Source organism: Grus americana, chromosome 11, assembly GCF_028858705.1.
Source record: "Grus americana isolate bGruAme1 chromosome 11, bGruAme1.mat, whole genome shotgun sequence".
NCBI lineage: Eukaryota > Metazoa > Chordata > Aves > Gruiformes > Gruidae > Grus > Grus americana.
Genome location: NC_072862.1, coordinates 10,459,673 through 10,471,841, shown reverse-complemented (window position 1 = coordinate 10,471,841; position 12,169 = coordinate 10,459,673). Strand labels below are relative to the sequence as shown.

The 12,169-nt window shown below is 54.9% G+C and overlaps 1 protein-coding gene across 4 annotated transcripts; it reads right to left on the bottom strand.

The window, feature by feature from the left end:
• Positions 1-729: 729 nt before the first annotated feature.
• FAM3D (FAM3 metabolism regulating signaling molecule D) lies at positions 730-10,676 on the bottom strand. 4 transcript variants are annotated; one of them, XM_054838209.1, is made up of 11 exons: positions 10,523-10,662; positions 7,736-8,185; positions 5,754-5,820; positions 4,898-5,005; positions 4,559-4,579; positions 3,770-3,893; positions 3,467-3,525; positions 3,041-3,091; positions 1,637-1,721; positions 1,389-1,515; positions 730-1,178 (listed from the first exon to the last, which is right to left on the bottom strand). In XM_054838209.1, exons 3-11 carry the CDS (start codon positions 5,764-5,766, stop codon positions 1,089-1,091), a joined length of 678 nt encoding a protein of 225 aa, XP_054694184.1. In that variant the 5' UTR covers positions 5,767-5,820; positions 7,736-8,185; positions 10,523-10,662; the 3' UTR covers positions 730-1,088. The 4 variants fall into 4 exon arrangements, with proteins under 4 accessions (XP_054694184.1, XP_054694182.1, XP_054694185.1 ...); XM_054838207.1 differs by lacking the exon at positions 7,736-8,185 and having other exon boundaries at positions 10,523-10,676; XM_054838210.1 differs by lacking the exons at positions 7,736-8,185; positions 10,523-10,662 and adding an exon at positions 7,455-7,632.
• Between the last annotated feature and the right edge of the window lie 1,493 nt (positions 10,677-12,169).

Sequence of the window (12,169 nt, the reverse complement as noted above, 5' to 3'; positions counted from 1 at the left end):
GACACGAGCCGGGGGTAGATACTCCCCCAGGACCCCCCCAGCGTTGGGCAGCAGCATGGGAACCACCCTGGAAGGAGGTCTGCGGGGCTTTGCTGGCCTTTGGGCAGGGATCTCTCCTCTCCCGGCGGTGTCGGTTGGCCCCGGGTTGGGGTGCAGCTCCCGGAGCAAAGCGGGTGCGTGGGTGCCTGCAGCGGGGTGCCAGCTCAGGTGTGTTGAATCTCTCCAGACTGATGCTGGCTCTGGGTCTCCTGGTAAAAGGCTCCCACCTATTGGTTATGCTGCAAAACTTCAGCTGCCTGAGAGACTTGCACATCCCTCCCTCCCTCTTTGAGGGCAAAGTTGGGTTGGGGCATCCCTGGCATTATCCTGACCTTTGATGGGGATGTGCCATGGAGGCTTTAGCTTGGATTTAACCCAGGAAAGATGCAACTGGGTAGGGGAAATGCTTTGGTCTGCAAATATTAACCTACATTGCTGCCAGCCACCCCTGTGGCCTTCTGGCCTTGTTGGGGCTGTAGGAGACAGCAGAGGGTTGGCAGGAGCTCCAGGGGGAAACCACCAAGGCCTGAGCATCCCCAGGGATGGCTTTGCCCTGTGCTGTGTGGGGAGGGGGAGCACCCATGTGCAGTGCTGTGGGAAGGGTGATGGTCATGCCTGGCTGGTGGCAGAGGACGTGGTGTCTGTGCCTGCAGGGAAAAGCATGGATTATGCTTGAAAATGGAACTGAGAAGTTTTATAGTGTTTTATAATTAGATACCTTATTTAAGAAATCTGAAAAACCTTCTAAAAAGCTTTTGGTTTAAAGACAGAAAAATAAAATACCCCAAATTGACACATAGATGAGAACAACACAGCTGAAACCTGGCCAGGCATTTGCTCAGGCTCTGCAGGCACTTGTACAGCTCTTCTCCAAGCCCTGCACAGCTCCTGCTGTGAAACGGCCAGTCCCTGGGAGCGGGCAGCCGCTGCTGGGCTGTGTGACCGGGCGGTGGGGGGCTGGGGTTGGTGTGGTGGGGCTGGTGTCCCTGCGACGGGGCTGGTGTCCCCGCAAGACTGGTCTTGCCTCTGTAGCAGGCTGGGGCTTGATGCTAATCCATCTTCCTGGGGGCACAGCCCTCCAGCTCCAGCATCTCAGGCCAGCCATCATATTTATTAGTCTTCCTATCATTTTTGATGAGCTGCAGGAAAAAAAAAGAGAGAGAAAGAAATGAATGAGGAGGTTGGTGGAACAGTGCAAGTTTGCAGCATGGCAAAACTTGCAGCTTGGCTTGAGGTGGGGGATAACACCGCTGGCCCACATCTTCTGCAGAAAGGTGAGTGAGATGTGGCTCAGGAGGTGTGAAGAGGATGGGAGCCTCTGGAGCTGGTGGCAGGGAAGGGCCACGTACCTCTTCAAAGGGGCTCTTGTTCTTCAGCCCTTTCGCTCCCAAGAAGACCCAGTTGTCCCGAAAGCCCAGGTTGTTCACGTGGCTGCTGCCCAGCTCCACAAACTGTGCCCGTACTTTGTCATTCATCCTGAAAGAGGGTAAGAAGGTGTTAGTGTGGTGCCAGGTGGGTGTCCCCTTCTCAGCACCTCCAGCTCCCCGCAGCTGCGGGCTTTTGGGGAGCCAGGTGTTGCTCCTGGGGCCAAACTCACTTTGTAGCAGGGTCATCGTAGCTGGCCACCAGCACGATGGTGCCACGCTTGATGTCTTGGAGGAAGGTATCCAGTTTGTTAATGTCTGGGAGAGAAGAGAATTAGGAAAAGAAAAAGGGATTGAGCAGGAACTGCTGCGTAGCAGATGGGAGAGTCTCCTCCGGGTCGGCGGGAAGTAACCTGGCTGTGCTGGTGCTGGCCAGGATTTGGGGTCATGGGCCTGGGCAAGGATGGGCTCCCAGATGCTGCGTTCCCCATCTTGTGTTCCCACCTGGGCTGGCGCTTTCCTCCTGCCAGCAGAACAACTGCAGGGGAGAATTTGTGTCTAAAATTTGCTTACTACCTGTGAAATCTTGTTACTTGAATTTACTTCCCAACACCAGAAATGAGCTTGTTGAGCTGCAGAGCTGCCTGCCCTGTGATCCTGCCTTCGGTGGCGTTTCAGGAATTATTCCTCATCCCGTATCCGTGGGATGCTTGAGTCCAATGCCCCATCTAGTGGCACAGGAGCCGACTGCTGTCTCCTTCCCAGTGCCTCTCCCACTTTGTGTCTCGCTCACAAACTCAGCCTGAAATCTCATGATATTGGTGTTTCTCCTTAAAACTCCAGAGTTACTAAGAATAGGCTGCAAAACCAAAAAGCAGAAAGGGTGATGGATCCCTGAAAAGGCTCAAAGAGCAAAGTGTAAATCAAAAGCACCGTAGGGGTGGTTTTAACATATGATTTTTGAGGAGTCCTGCCAAAACTCTGGAGGGTTTTTGTTACAGCTTTGCAACAACGGTGGGATTTACAGCATCCTGCAAGTGAGCGCCAGCCGGGCTGTGAGTGGGTGCTGCCTCGGCTCAGGGCGGCATCTTGCTGTTAGGAAGATTGTTTGAAGCTGGAAGGCACAGGGATGTGGTCTTTGCTGCCACCAGGTTCTGCTCCATGTGCCCAACCTTGCTGGGGGCCACATCTTGCCTGCCATGCCCTGACCTCCTCATTTATCCTCCTGTGAAGGGCAGGGAAATGAGTGCTGCTCAGCCACCACCAGCATTCAAAAACTGAGTTGAAAGTTGCAAAATCTCGGGATTAGTGTAACTACCTGATGTCAGAAAGTAGCCTTTCTCAGGTCCCACGTGCCCTCATTTATTCGTTTTAGTGGAATTATGCTTTTCAGGCTATTAGGTGCATGTAAAAGGAGTAAGAAGCCAACCTCGGATGCGGATGCATTAGGAGGACTCCAGGCTCAATGGCCTCAGGGAAAGCCGAGATTTTGCCACACAAGCTGGCAGTCCTGGTCAAAGTCCACTAGACTTTATCATTAAGTACACGACAGAGGAGCAGCCCAAATAGCCGGCAGCCAGCAGTGCTGGTGTGAGCCCTGGCTGGAAGCCGCCAAGCAGCAAAGTGACCACGCTTACCTCCGGAGTACATGTCGAATATGTCAGCTTTCAGGAGCTGCCCGCTTGTTCCTAAGAGGTTAAAATTCAAAACAGAGCACAGTGAGTTTGCATTAGGGTGGCTCTAGGCTTTGCCTGGTCACCAGTTTGGGGTTCCTGCTGCAAAATGCTTTGCTTTTCCCTCCGTGTGTTGTATTTGCTGCGATGGCCAATGTGTTGATTGGTGTTGTTCATGGAACCATCATGCATGACCCAAGTGAGTTTGTTCCCATCTTCCTGGCAGTGCTTGCAACCATAATTGTGGCTGTGCGCCCCACACAACACTGGACTGCTTTTGGCTCAGCTACGGTGCCTGGGGTGGGGTCCCTGGTGGCCTGTTCCCTCCTGGGGGGGGCAGGGAGGGACCCCGGCTGTGGGGACAGGGGGGTTAGTGCCCGCCCGACTCACCATTCACCAGCGCGATGTTCAGGCCTCTGCCAATGTTGTTTTTCACGCTGCTCATGAGGCTGGAAAAGAAAGCAGAGAGCACCGGGATGCCCTGGAGATGCTGGTGCCAGTGAAACTGTGATGGGGTAAAGCAGGTGCAGACAGCAAAATATCCCCAGAAGCGGCAGCAAAGAAAACTATTTCCAAGCTTTTTTAACCACAAATGCACTGTGATGGCTATAGACGTGCTCGGCAGAGGCCAAACTCGCCTTGTTCAAGCCCGGGTGAGCTACGGCTGCCCCATCCCCGCTGTGTGCTGCTTACACCACGTTGTCGAAGCAGATGGAGGGTCCCACCACGTTTGCGGCGCCGCTGATGATCTTGAAGGCAAAATAGTTCTGGGGGCAGCTCTTCTGGTTCCCACACTTGTGCCGGGGCAGCTGCTCACCTGCGAGGGAGGAGCGGAGCTGGAAGCCATGGCGTTGGCCCCACGGGGGGACACCGGCCGTGTCCCTGTGGGGCTGAGCAGGGCTGGCACTGGGCCACAGTTGCCCAATAAGGGGGCAACACGTGGACCAGTTACTTGCACGAAAGAGTCTTGTCCTGTGGCTGGGACCAGCTTCTTGTTTGAGGTTTATGGTGCGGAGGCTTGAGGTGGGGTGGGACGGGGTGGCCTGGGTGCCGCTCTGGGTGGGAGCAGCGGGACGGCGCGGCTGATGCCGTGGGGATTGCAGCGGGGTGTGTGCCAGGGAGCGTTCGGAGCTGGCGCTCGTTCAAGGCCAGCGCCTGAGGGCTTTTCTGCTCAGAGCTTCCCCATTCTTGGCCAGGGCAGGGACCGGTGCCACACTGTCCCAACGGGGCCAGCAACCCGCTGTAGCCTGTGGCCTGGGGGTGTTTCTGCTGGGGCAGGGGGATCACATGGAGGTTTGTGCACTTGCAGAGCCCGCCAAAGACACTGCTTCTGTGTGCAATAATGAAACTCCCCTGCGTTTGGGAGGGTGGGATTTTTGCCTTGGGAAAGGGGCTCTTGAGGGCAGCTATCACGCTTCCACCATCACCCTCAGCCCTGGCATGGTGTTGTGTGATGAAGATGGAGTCGAGAGCGGTACTCACTGCTGAGCTTGTTGGTGGTACCTGTGGGTAAGAAGCGGGAGGGTTAGACATCCTGGAGAGCTGCTGGCTTTTCCCCGAGCCAGGAGCAGCTGTTCAGGCACCGGCTCGCCAAAATTGCTCCCCGTGGCTGCAAGCACCCTGGAGCCATATGCCCCGGGGCAGCTTCCCACTGCGCTGTCCCCTCCCTGCCCTGATGGTCAGAGCTGGTGGCTATAGCCTTGGCCAGGGACTGCAAGTGCAAATGTTTGTGGCAGCTATACGCAGCTCTGGGGTCTGGCTAGCAATGGGGCTGCCCGCACCCTCCCTTCGGACCCGTCCGGAGCCCCACCAGCACCTCACCGAGCCAGCTCCGCAGGCTGATGACTTTCCATCTGTGATCAAAGTACGTCTGCACGATGAACCATGTGCCCAGCAGTGTGATGAGCAGTGCCACATACCGGATCACGCCTGTGAGGGGTGGGAGAGGAGCCAAGTGAGAGCAGCAGCAGCAGCGTGGGCTGGGGACTAGGTCATCCCTCTGGCTTCTTGGGGACTTGGTCCATGTATCCCAGGGTTACCAGGCACAGCCAGCGCTTGCGTGGGGTGGGAAGGCAGCTAACACTCCTTTCTTCATCCTCCAAAAGGACTCTGATCTCTTAATTAATATCTCTAGAGCATGTGGTGATGCTCAGACAGGCATTACCCTTCTACTGGGAGGCACTATTCATATTTCTGTCTGCATTAAAGTGAATCTGATAATTAGTCAGAAAGTTATGTAAATCCAAATATTTCCTATGTTCCCAGCACTGGGAAGGCTGTTATCCCCCAATTAGTCACTAGCTACAGCCGAGCAGCTGCTAATACAAATGTGATTGGCATTTGGCTTTAAAGCAGCGCTCGTCGGAGCAAAACGTTCCAGTCCTGCATGGAAAGAATGGAAAAATATACTTATATTGCGGCTGAATGGCTCTTATGGAACTAGGAACGTCTCAATAGCCATCTCTTCTCAACCACAGAGGGTTTCACTGGGAAAAATACAACAGACGTAAATCTACACAAATCTTTTAAAAACCTGATGCTTATACAAAGGCTCTTTCCCATGGCACTGGCAGGGGAAGGTCAGGGTAGCTGGGCTTGGAAGGGGTCATGTAAACAAGGAGGAGGCATAAAGAACTGTAGAAAAATGGGCAAAGGAAATCTCTGTCTTTCTCCTTACCTGTCACCCGCATGGTGATGATGAGAGAGAGCACAACCAAGGGGGTGGCCAACGCTCACGAATCACCCTGCGGACAAAGAAGGAAATACCATAAAGCATACCTGTAACTCACGAAAGCCAGGCAGATATTAGATTAAAAAATAATTGCTACGTTTAGGCATATTTGCAATAACTAAGAAGTCACCAAAGATGTGTAAATTCCTGTCAGGCACGTGTGCTCGGTCCCACCCTGATCTCAAGCTCTTGGCTCCCGTACGGTGGTGGCAGGCTGCACTGATTGAGCTTGTTTAATTTTTAAGCCTCTGACCTCTTCACTGTGACTGTCTGCTGCCCTGTGCGATCCTGTTTCACGTCCTTTTCTCAGTAATGGATCACGCTTTTCTATCGTGATGAGCTCAAGGAGCACATTTTCAATCATAACTTTGCTGCATTTCCTTCTGCTTTCCTTCTGGGATTATGCAAAGCCAGGTTTCAAATATCAGGGGCTGCAAAATGCTGAGGACAAGCCGCGATTTGGCCTTGCCCCATCAGAGGAATCTGTGGGAACACGCTTGTCCTCCTGAAAACCAGAAAGAGAAGGGAAGAAGGATAGCGCTGCTGATCTGGGCAGAGCAGCCAGGTTTGGGGACACTCGACTTAAGAACAGAAATGTTTCCAGTTGTCCAAATCCTGCAGCATCTTCACCCATGTGAACGGGGAGTGGTTGTAATTTAGAGTGAACTATTTCCTACCCGAGCAAGTCCATCTGCCTCCCTCCCTCCTGCTGCCAGCCCCGGCGGATGGGACAGCCCCATGCACAGGGCTCCTGGGGGCTGGGGACCCACTCCTACCTTTGAAATTTGGGGATGCAGCCTGGTGAAGGTCCGTCCTGGAAACCACCCCAGAGTCCTAAGGCAACTTGTCACCTGGGAGATGTGTGCTCAGAGTTAACGAGCCTAATGTTAATTAAAGCAGCCCTTTAGTGAGGCTTGGCATAGAAGATCTGTAAAAGAGCTATGCTGAGGGTTCCTTTTCCTGTTTGAAAGGTAAATAAAAAGCAACGGGGTTGTAGCAGGGCTGGGCTGAACGTTGATTTCAGGCTGCTGCGTCACAAGGAAGGAGAGAAGAGCTTTGTCTCCTGCCCAGCCCTGCTCTGGGTCCCCTCCCAGGGCTTGAGTTCAGGGAAAGTGCCCGTGGGCACGTGATTGACCGTGGCCGTGGTGCAGCGTCCCCCCCTCAGCACCCTTCGCGGGATGCACCCGGCATCTTCCCCTCGACACTGTGGTGGGATGCACCTGGCATCCCCCCCCCAGCGCCCTGGTGGGATGCTCCCCCTTTGCTTCTCCTGCACCCTGGGGCACGTTGCAGCAGCACTGTGAGGGGCTTTTAGGCAGCCTTAAAAACAAGGAGCAAGCCGATCTGCACTGCAGGACGCAAGCTGCTGCTTTCCTGCTTGGCCTGTGACTCCAGAGGGAGTTTGCAGCCGGCCAGGGTGGCCAATGCCCGGCTGGAGGGGCAGCCCCGCAGTGACGTTTCAGCTGTCCGAAGCTGGAGCCCGGCACTGCTGCCCACGAGGCCCCTCCATTGCGCCCCGTCTGCCACGAGGCCATGGCAAGGAGGAGCTGCCGAAGAGGCTCCAGTGGGACCTAGTGGCTTCCCGTGGGAGAGCGGCCTCATGGCTTATCTGCATTTTAAAGGAAGCCTTGGAAGGTATTTGTGTACCCTGGTGTATCGTGGCGGTGTGGTTTTGATAGGGTATCAGCTAAGCACGCTTGCTTCCCCGCAGCATCTCACTTCTCTCTGCAGCTATTCCTCCCAGGGGCGAGTGGCCGTGAGCAGGAATCCGTCTCTGCAGGAGGTGGCACGGGGGTCCGCAGCGCCCGCAGCCCCTCCCCGTGCCACCTTGTCCTGGCCCAGTCCAGCTCGTATCCCTGAAATGGGTTTTAAACTCACGTCTGGCACGAACAAGCCTGTTTCACCGAGCTGGTGGAAGAGCCACAGACCTGAAAATGGAGAGTTTAAAGGTTTTGGAGGACAAATGCTGCACTGGGCTGTTGCCTTTTGCTCCTTTCTGCATGAAATTTTGCTTTTCAAATGCAGGGAGCCTCTCCCACGCCTGGCTCTTCAGCCCAGTGCCTGATCTGGTGACGGGTGTGATGGCGCAGAAGAGCAGTCCTTAAAATTCCCCTTGCCAAGTCTTCAAAATTGGTATCGGTTTGCTTTTTGGAGCCTGTTGAGCTTCCCTCCAAATGCCATGAGCGGAGCCTGGGGCTGGTGAGGATTCGGACCCGCGCCACGATTCGGACACAGTGAGTGGAGCAAAACTGCCCTGGGTTTGGAAAACATCCCCGGCTGGTCCCTGCCGATGCAGGGGACACTGGCCTCACCGGGGCCTGTCGCACAGTGCTCTCCTTTGCCAAATTTGTGTTTTTTCTATGCACATACTGATTTTGCTGCAGAGGGAGGGAAATGGAAATATAAACCGATAACCCCTACCGCTTTAGGGAAGTCATTTATTTATTTGGACTATTTATCTTCACCTTAATACCAGGTAAAATTTATTGGGTGAACTCCCTGGGTGGTGAAATTCCTGGAACCTGATTGCATTACAAAGGGGTAGCCCTGTCCTGGGACTTCCATTATATTATCTTTTAATTGTTTGAATTGATTTTTTTTGTTGTTGTCGTCGTTGCCAAGATTGTGCCGGAAAAAAAGACGGCTGTACTCCGGCATCTGCCAGAGTGCCGCTCGCAGGAGAGGGAGAAAGGAAGGAACTGTGGTGGGTGATAAACAGAGTTGTTTGTCTAATAAACCTGAAACTTATTTGCTTAAAAACCATTCCAGGAACAAAAAGGTTCTCAGACAAATATTGCTAAAGAACTCTGTGGCGTTGTAAGGCAAAGGCTGCACCCTGAGCCTGCTCAGGGCTGAAGTGCCACTTGGCAGCGCTGAGTTCTTGCTGCCAAGAAGAAACCCGGGCAGATCCTTGCCCTCACAGGGAGGTTTTCCAGGATGTGGCAAGTGAATGTTCCCGTCTTCTCCCAGAACCAGAGGAAAATTTCACTTCTTTTCCCCAGAAACTTCTGGCATTGTTGGTTTTGGGTTTTTCTTGCTGCTTTTGAGCCCCACACATCCCTGTCCCAGCAGGTCCCTGACCATGAATGAGACATCATTTTGGTGTGGGGTGGGGATGTGGCTCCAAAGAAGGTGGCTGCCAGATGTCACCCCTGCCCACACGTACTGAGTCACCCCTCCAAAGTCAGGGTTTTCCTGCAAAACTAAACACGGGGACACAGAAAGGGCCTGGTGCGGGGTGGGTGCACATCCACCATGTGTTCAGGGCTGGTCCCACCACAGGAGAATGGAGGATAGATACTACAGTGCCGTTTTTAGTCTCAAAAGGAGTCAAGCCGACTGAGTTTTGCCGAGTTACTCAATAGGAGAACGCTATTTGCCATAGGGCTTATAAATTCCTCAGCTCATAAAAATGCTTGGCCAGCTGTTGCACCCACCACATGGCTGGAGAGGACATCTTATGGCGAAACTGCCCCCAGCATAAGTCAATAGTTAACCGGGGTGAGGCCCTGATCCTGAAACAGAAGGCAAACAGGATGCACATGGTGGCGGGTAGGGGTGCGGGGTTGGGGGCCGAGCCCCGTCTGAGAGCAGGACTGCAGCCAAGGTGGGACGTGACACCTGGACGTGCCGCCGGGGAAGCCGGGCCATGGGGCCGGTGCAAAGGGCGCAGGTGGGTTTCGGTGCCTGCCGCAGGTATATCGCTGCCCGCTGCCTGCTACGGGGCAGGCATGGCCCCGTCCAGCACTTGGCTGCCTGCAGCTGCCGGAGGAGCATCACCCATCCATGGCTGCTACTGATTCGGTCTCTTGTTCTTTTATTTGCCATCGGTGGCCGCTTGTCCAGGTCTCTGTACACATCACCGAGCCCAAAGCTACGTCGCTGTGAACTCGCCTCTCCGGTGAGGTTTTCCCAAGCACTGACTCAAGGGCTGTGACAGTGGTGAGAGACGGAGGGGAGCGATCGCATCCCTCCCAGCGTGGGAATGGTGGCCGGCAGCTCCGTGGGCATCCCCATGCCGTGGATTGCAGGTTATACCAGAGTGGCCTGTGCCAAAACCCCAGGGCACGAGGAGGGACACGCGTGTCGGTGCTCAGGGCGGGCAGCAAGCTGTTTGCTGGGAAGAGGCGCTGCTCGGGGCTGACCGCACGGGGTAAGTGTGGGCCACGCGGCTGTCCCTCCACCGGGCAGCCAGGGCAAAGGGCTCTGGTTTTTAGTAATTGCACATATGGGGGGACCCGAAATGCAGTTTTGGCAGCTAGCAAAGCCCTGGGTGCCAGCACCCCGAGGGCACTCGGTTGGCGCCTGGGAGGTGTCCCAGCAGTCGGGGTTGTGTGCTGGAACAGTGCATAGTGAGCACCCTGCAAGTTCACCCAAAGCCATGAGGGATAAAGGGGTTTGACCTGGACCATACATCACACAGCTGATTCTACCACATATCCCGTAAAGGGCGGAAACCCTAGCCGTTAACACAAGTACTTCATTAATTCCGTCTATGAAGTCGGCACAGCTGCACCCTGCAGAAAGTATGCCAACGCGCGGGGTTTCCCCTTCACCTCCGTGCTACGAGAGGGAGGAACAACTAAAACCTTCCCTGAGCAGCCCTTTAACCTGCCAGCAAGTCAAAAGAAAAGTGCTGCAGAAATGCGTTATTTCAGTCATGCTCCAGAAACCCCATTTCCGTGAGGCAGGGGGGACGGGACAAGCCTACGTACCGGTCAGTGTCCCGGGCGCGCCGTCCCTCTCCGCAGGCAGCGTGGGTGCCGGGGCATCCCGGGGAGCTGGGGCATCCTGCGCTCGGCAGCGCGGCGGTGCGGTTGCCCAGCCCGGCCCTGCCCTCCGTGACTCACGGCACCTCCCCAGCCTTATCTGGCTGCCCAGCGTGCCGCCCCATGGGGCACAGTGGCCGGCAGCGGTTGGGAGCAGCTGTCCCATGGCGGGGGCGGGGGGCGGGGGGGAAGTCATTCCTGTGGCTGTGAACTCATGCATTTCCTTTGGAGGCTTTCTCCACTTTGGCACTTGCTTTTTTGCCGTACCAGAAGAGGAAAACCTCTCCCAGGGTGGGCACCAGCCTGACCCTCTGCACTTGCACTGAACCAGCGCATCGTGTTTGCTGGGGCAGTGGGGCCGGTGGAGGGCACGGTGATGGGCGTGGGTGGGCACGAAGCCAGGACTAGTGTGCCCCTGCATGGGATAAATCCGGAATAACCCGATCCGGCAGGTTTTTTCCCCCCTGGCTGAGCTGCACGTGTGGGCTGGCCTCGAGTGCCGCTTCGCTGCCTCTCATTTGCAAGAGGCTGGAGGTTCCCTTTCCAAATATGCATTTATTTATCCAGCAACAGTCCTGAACTCTGAAGGAGTCCTGAGTTAACTGTAGATATGGATTTAGGCCTTTTTCTTTTTAATAATTTATTGTTATTATTATGTTTCTGAAGGAAGAAATCACTCCTTGGAGACTCCAGCTCTGCAGTTAGCACTAGAGCCCTATACATTTTCCAAGGCTGAACCTCGTTTACCTGGCAGCCAAGAACAAAAGCGTTCCCATTCCTTTTTCCTTTTTCTTTTCCATTCCCATCACTTAGAAGAACCGAACAGCTTCTCTTGGACCTTTTAAAGCAATTTCCATCCAAGAACCAGCGGAGGAGACACGGGGCCAGCAGCGGCAGCACTGCCTTTGGGACTGCAGCTTGCGAAGGGCTGGAGCGGAGCCCCCACGGGATCGACGCTACTCCCTGGTAATTAGTTTAATACCCGAGGGTGCTCTCTGCAGAAAACTCTGCACTGAGCTTTTCTTTGCCTCCCCCCCACGGTGCTGGTCCCCAGTGCTGGGCAAGAGGTGCAGAATGTAGCCCGGGTGCAGGGGGTGCTGGGCTGTGCACCGGAGGAAATCACAGCTGCTACACCGAAACCTTACAGAAAGGGAGCAGAAAAGCAAACATGGGCCTGGGCTTTGCACTGGGATAATTATTGCCCTCGGAAGGAAATTTTAGCTGCGGTAAGAGCCTGGGCTTAAACAGCACAGTCTAAATCAGAAACCTCCTCCCTCTCCGGGGAAATATCCTTCCTATTAGTTTGTTTAGCTGCTGGCAATAACTGGCTCGGCTCAATAACAAAGCGCCCCAAGCCCTGGTGTGCCGCAGCATGCGTCTCTGCTCCGTCCCCACCTCTTCCCGCCCGTGCAGGAGCTGGCCCACGGCGTGGGGCTTGTAGCACACTGGGGGATGCCTGTTTTGCCATGAATTTCTCCTCCTGCTTCAAGGGTCCTGAGGCCCCCCCGGGTCCTCTATGGAGATGTAGGCGTTGCTGCTGCTTACAGAGGAAACAAGCAAAAACCATCAGTGGGGCTGGAGGCCTCGTCATGC

Bases quoted from the DNA above. Each gene is read 5' to 3' on its own strand.
- FAM3D (XM_054838207.1), bottom strand. The intron at 3,526-3,769 runs GTAAGCAGCACA...TTTCTTTTCCAG, and splicing joins ATCTGCTTCGACAACGTGGT to CCTCATGAGCAGCGTGAAAA. The intron at 1,516-1,636 runs GTGAGTTTGGCC...ACCCTCTTTCAG, and splicing joins TACGATGACCCTGCTACAAA to GATGAATGACAAAGTACGGG.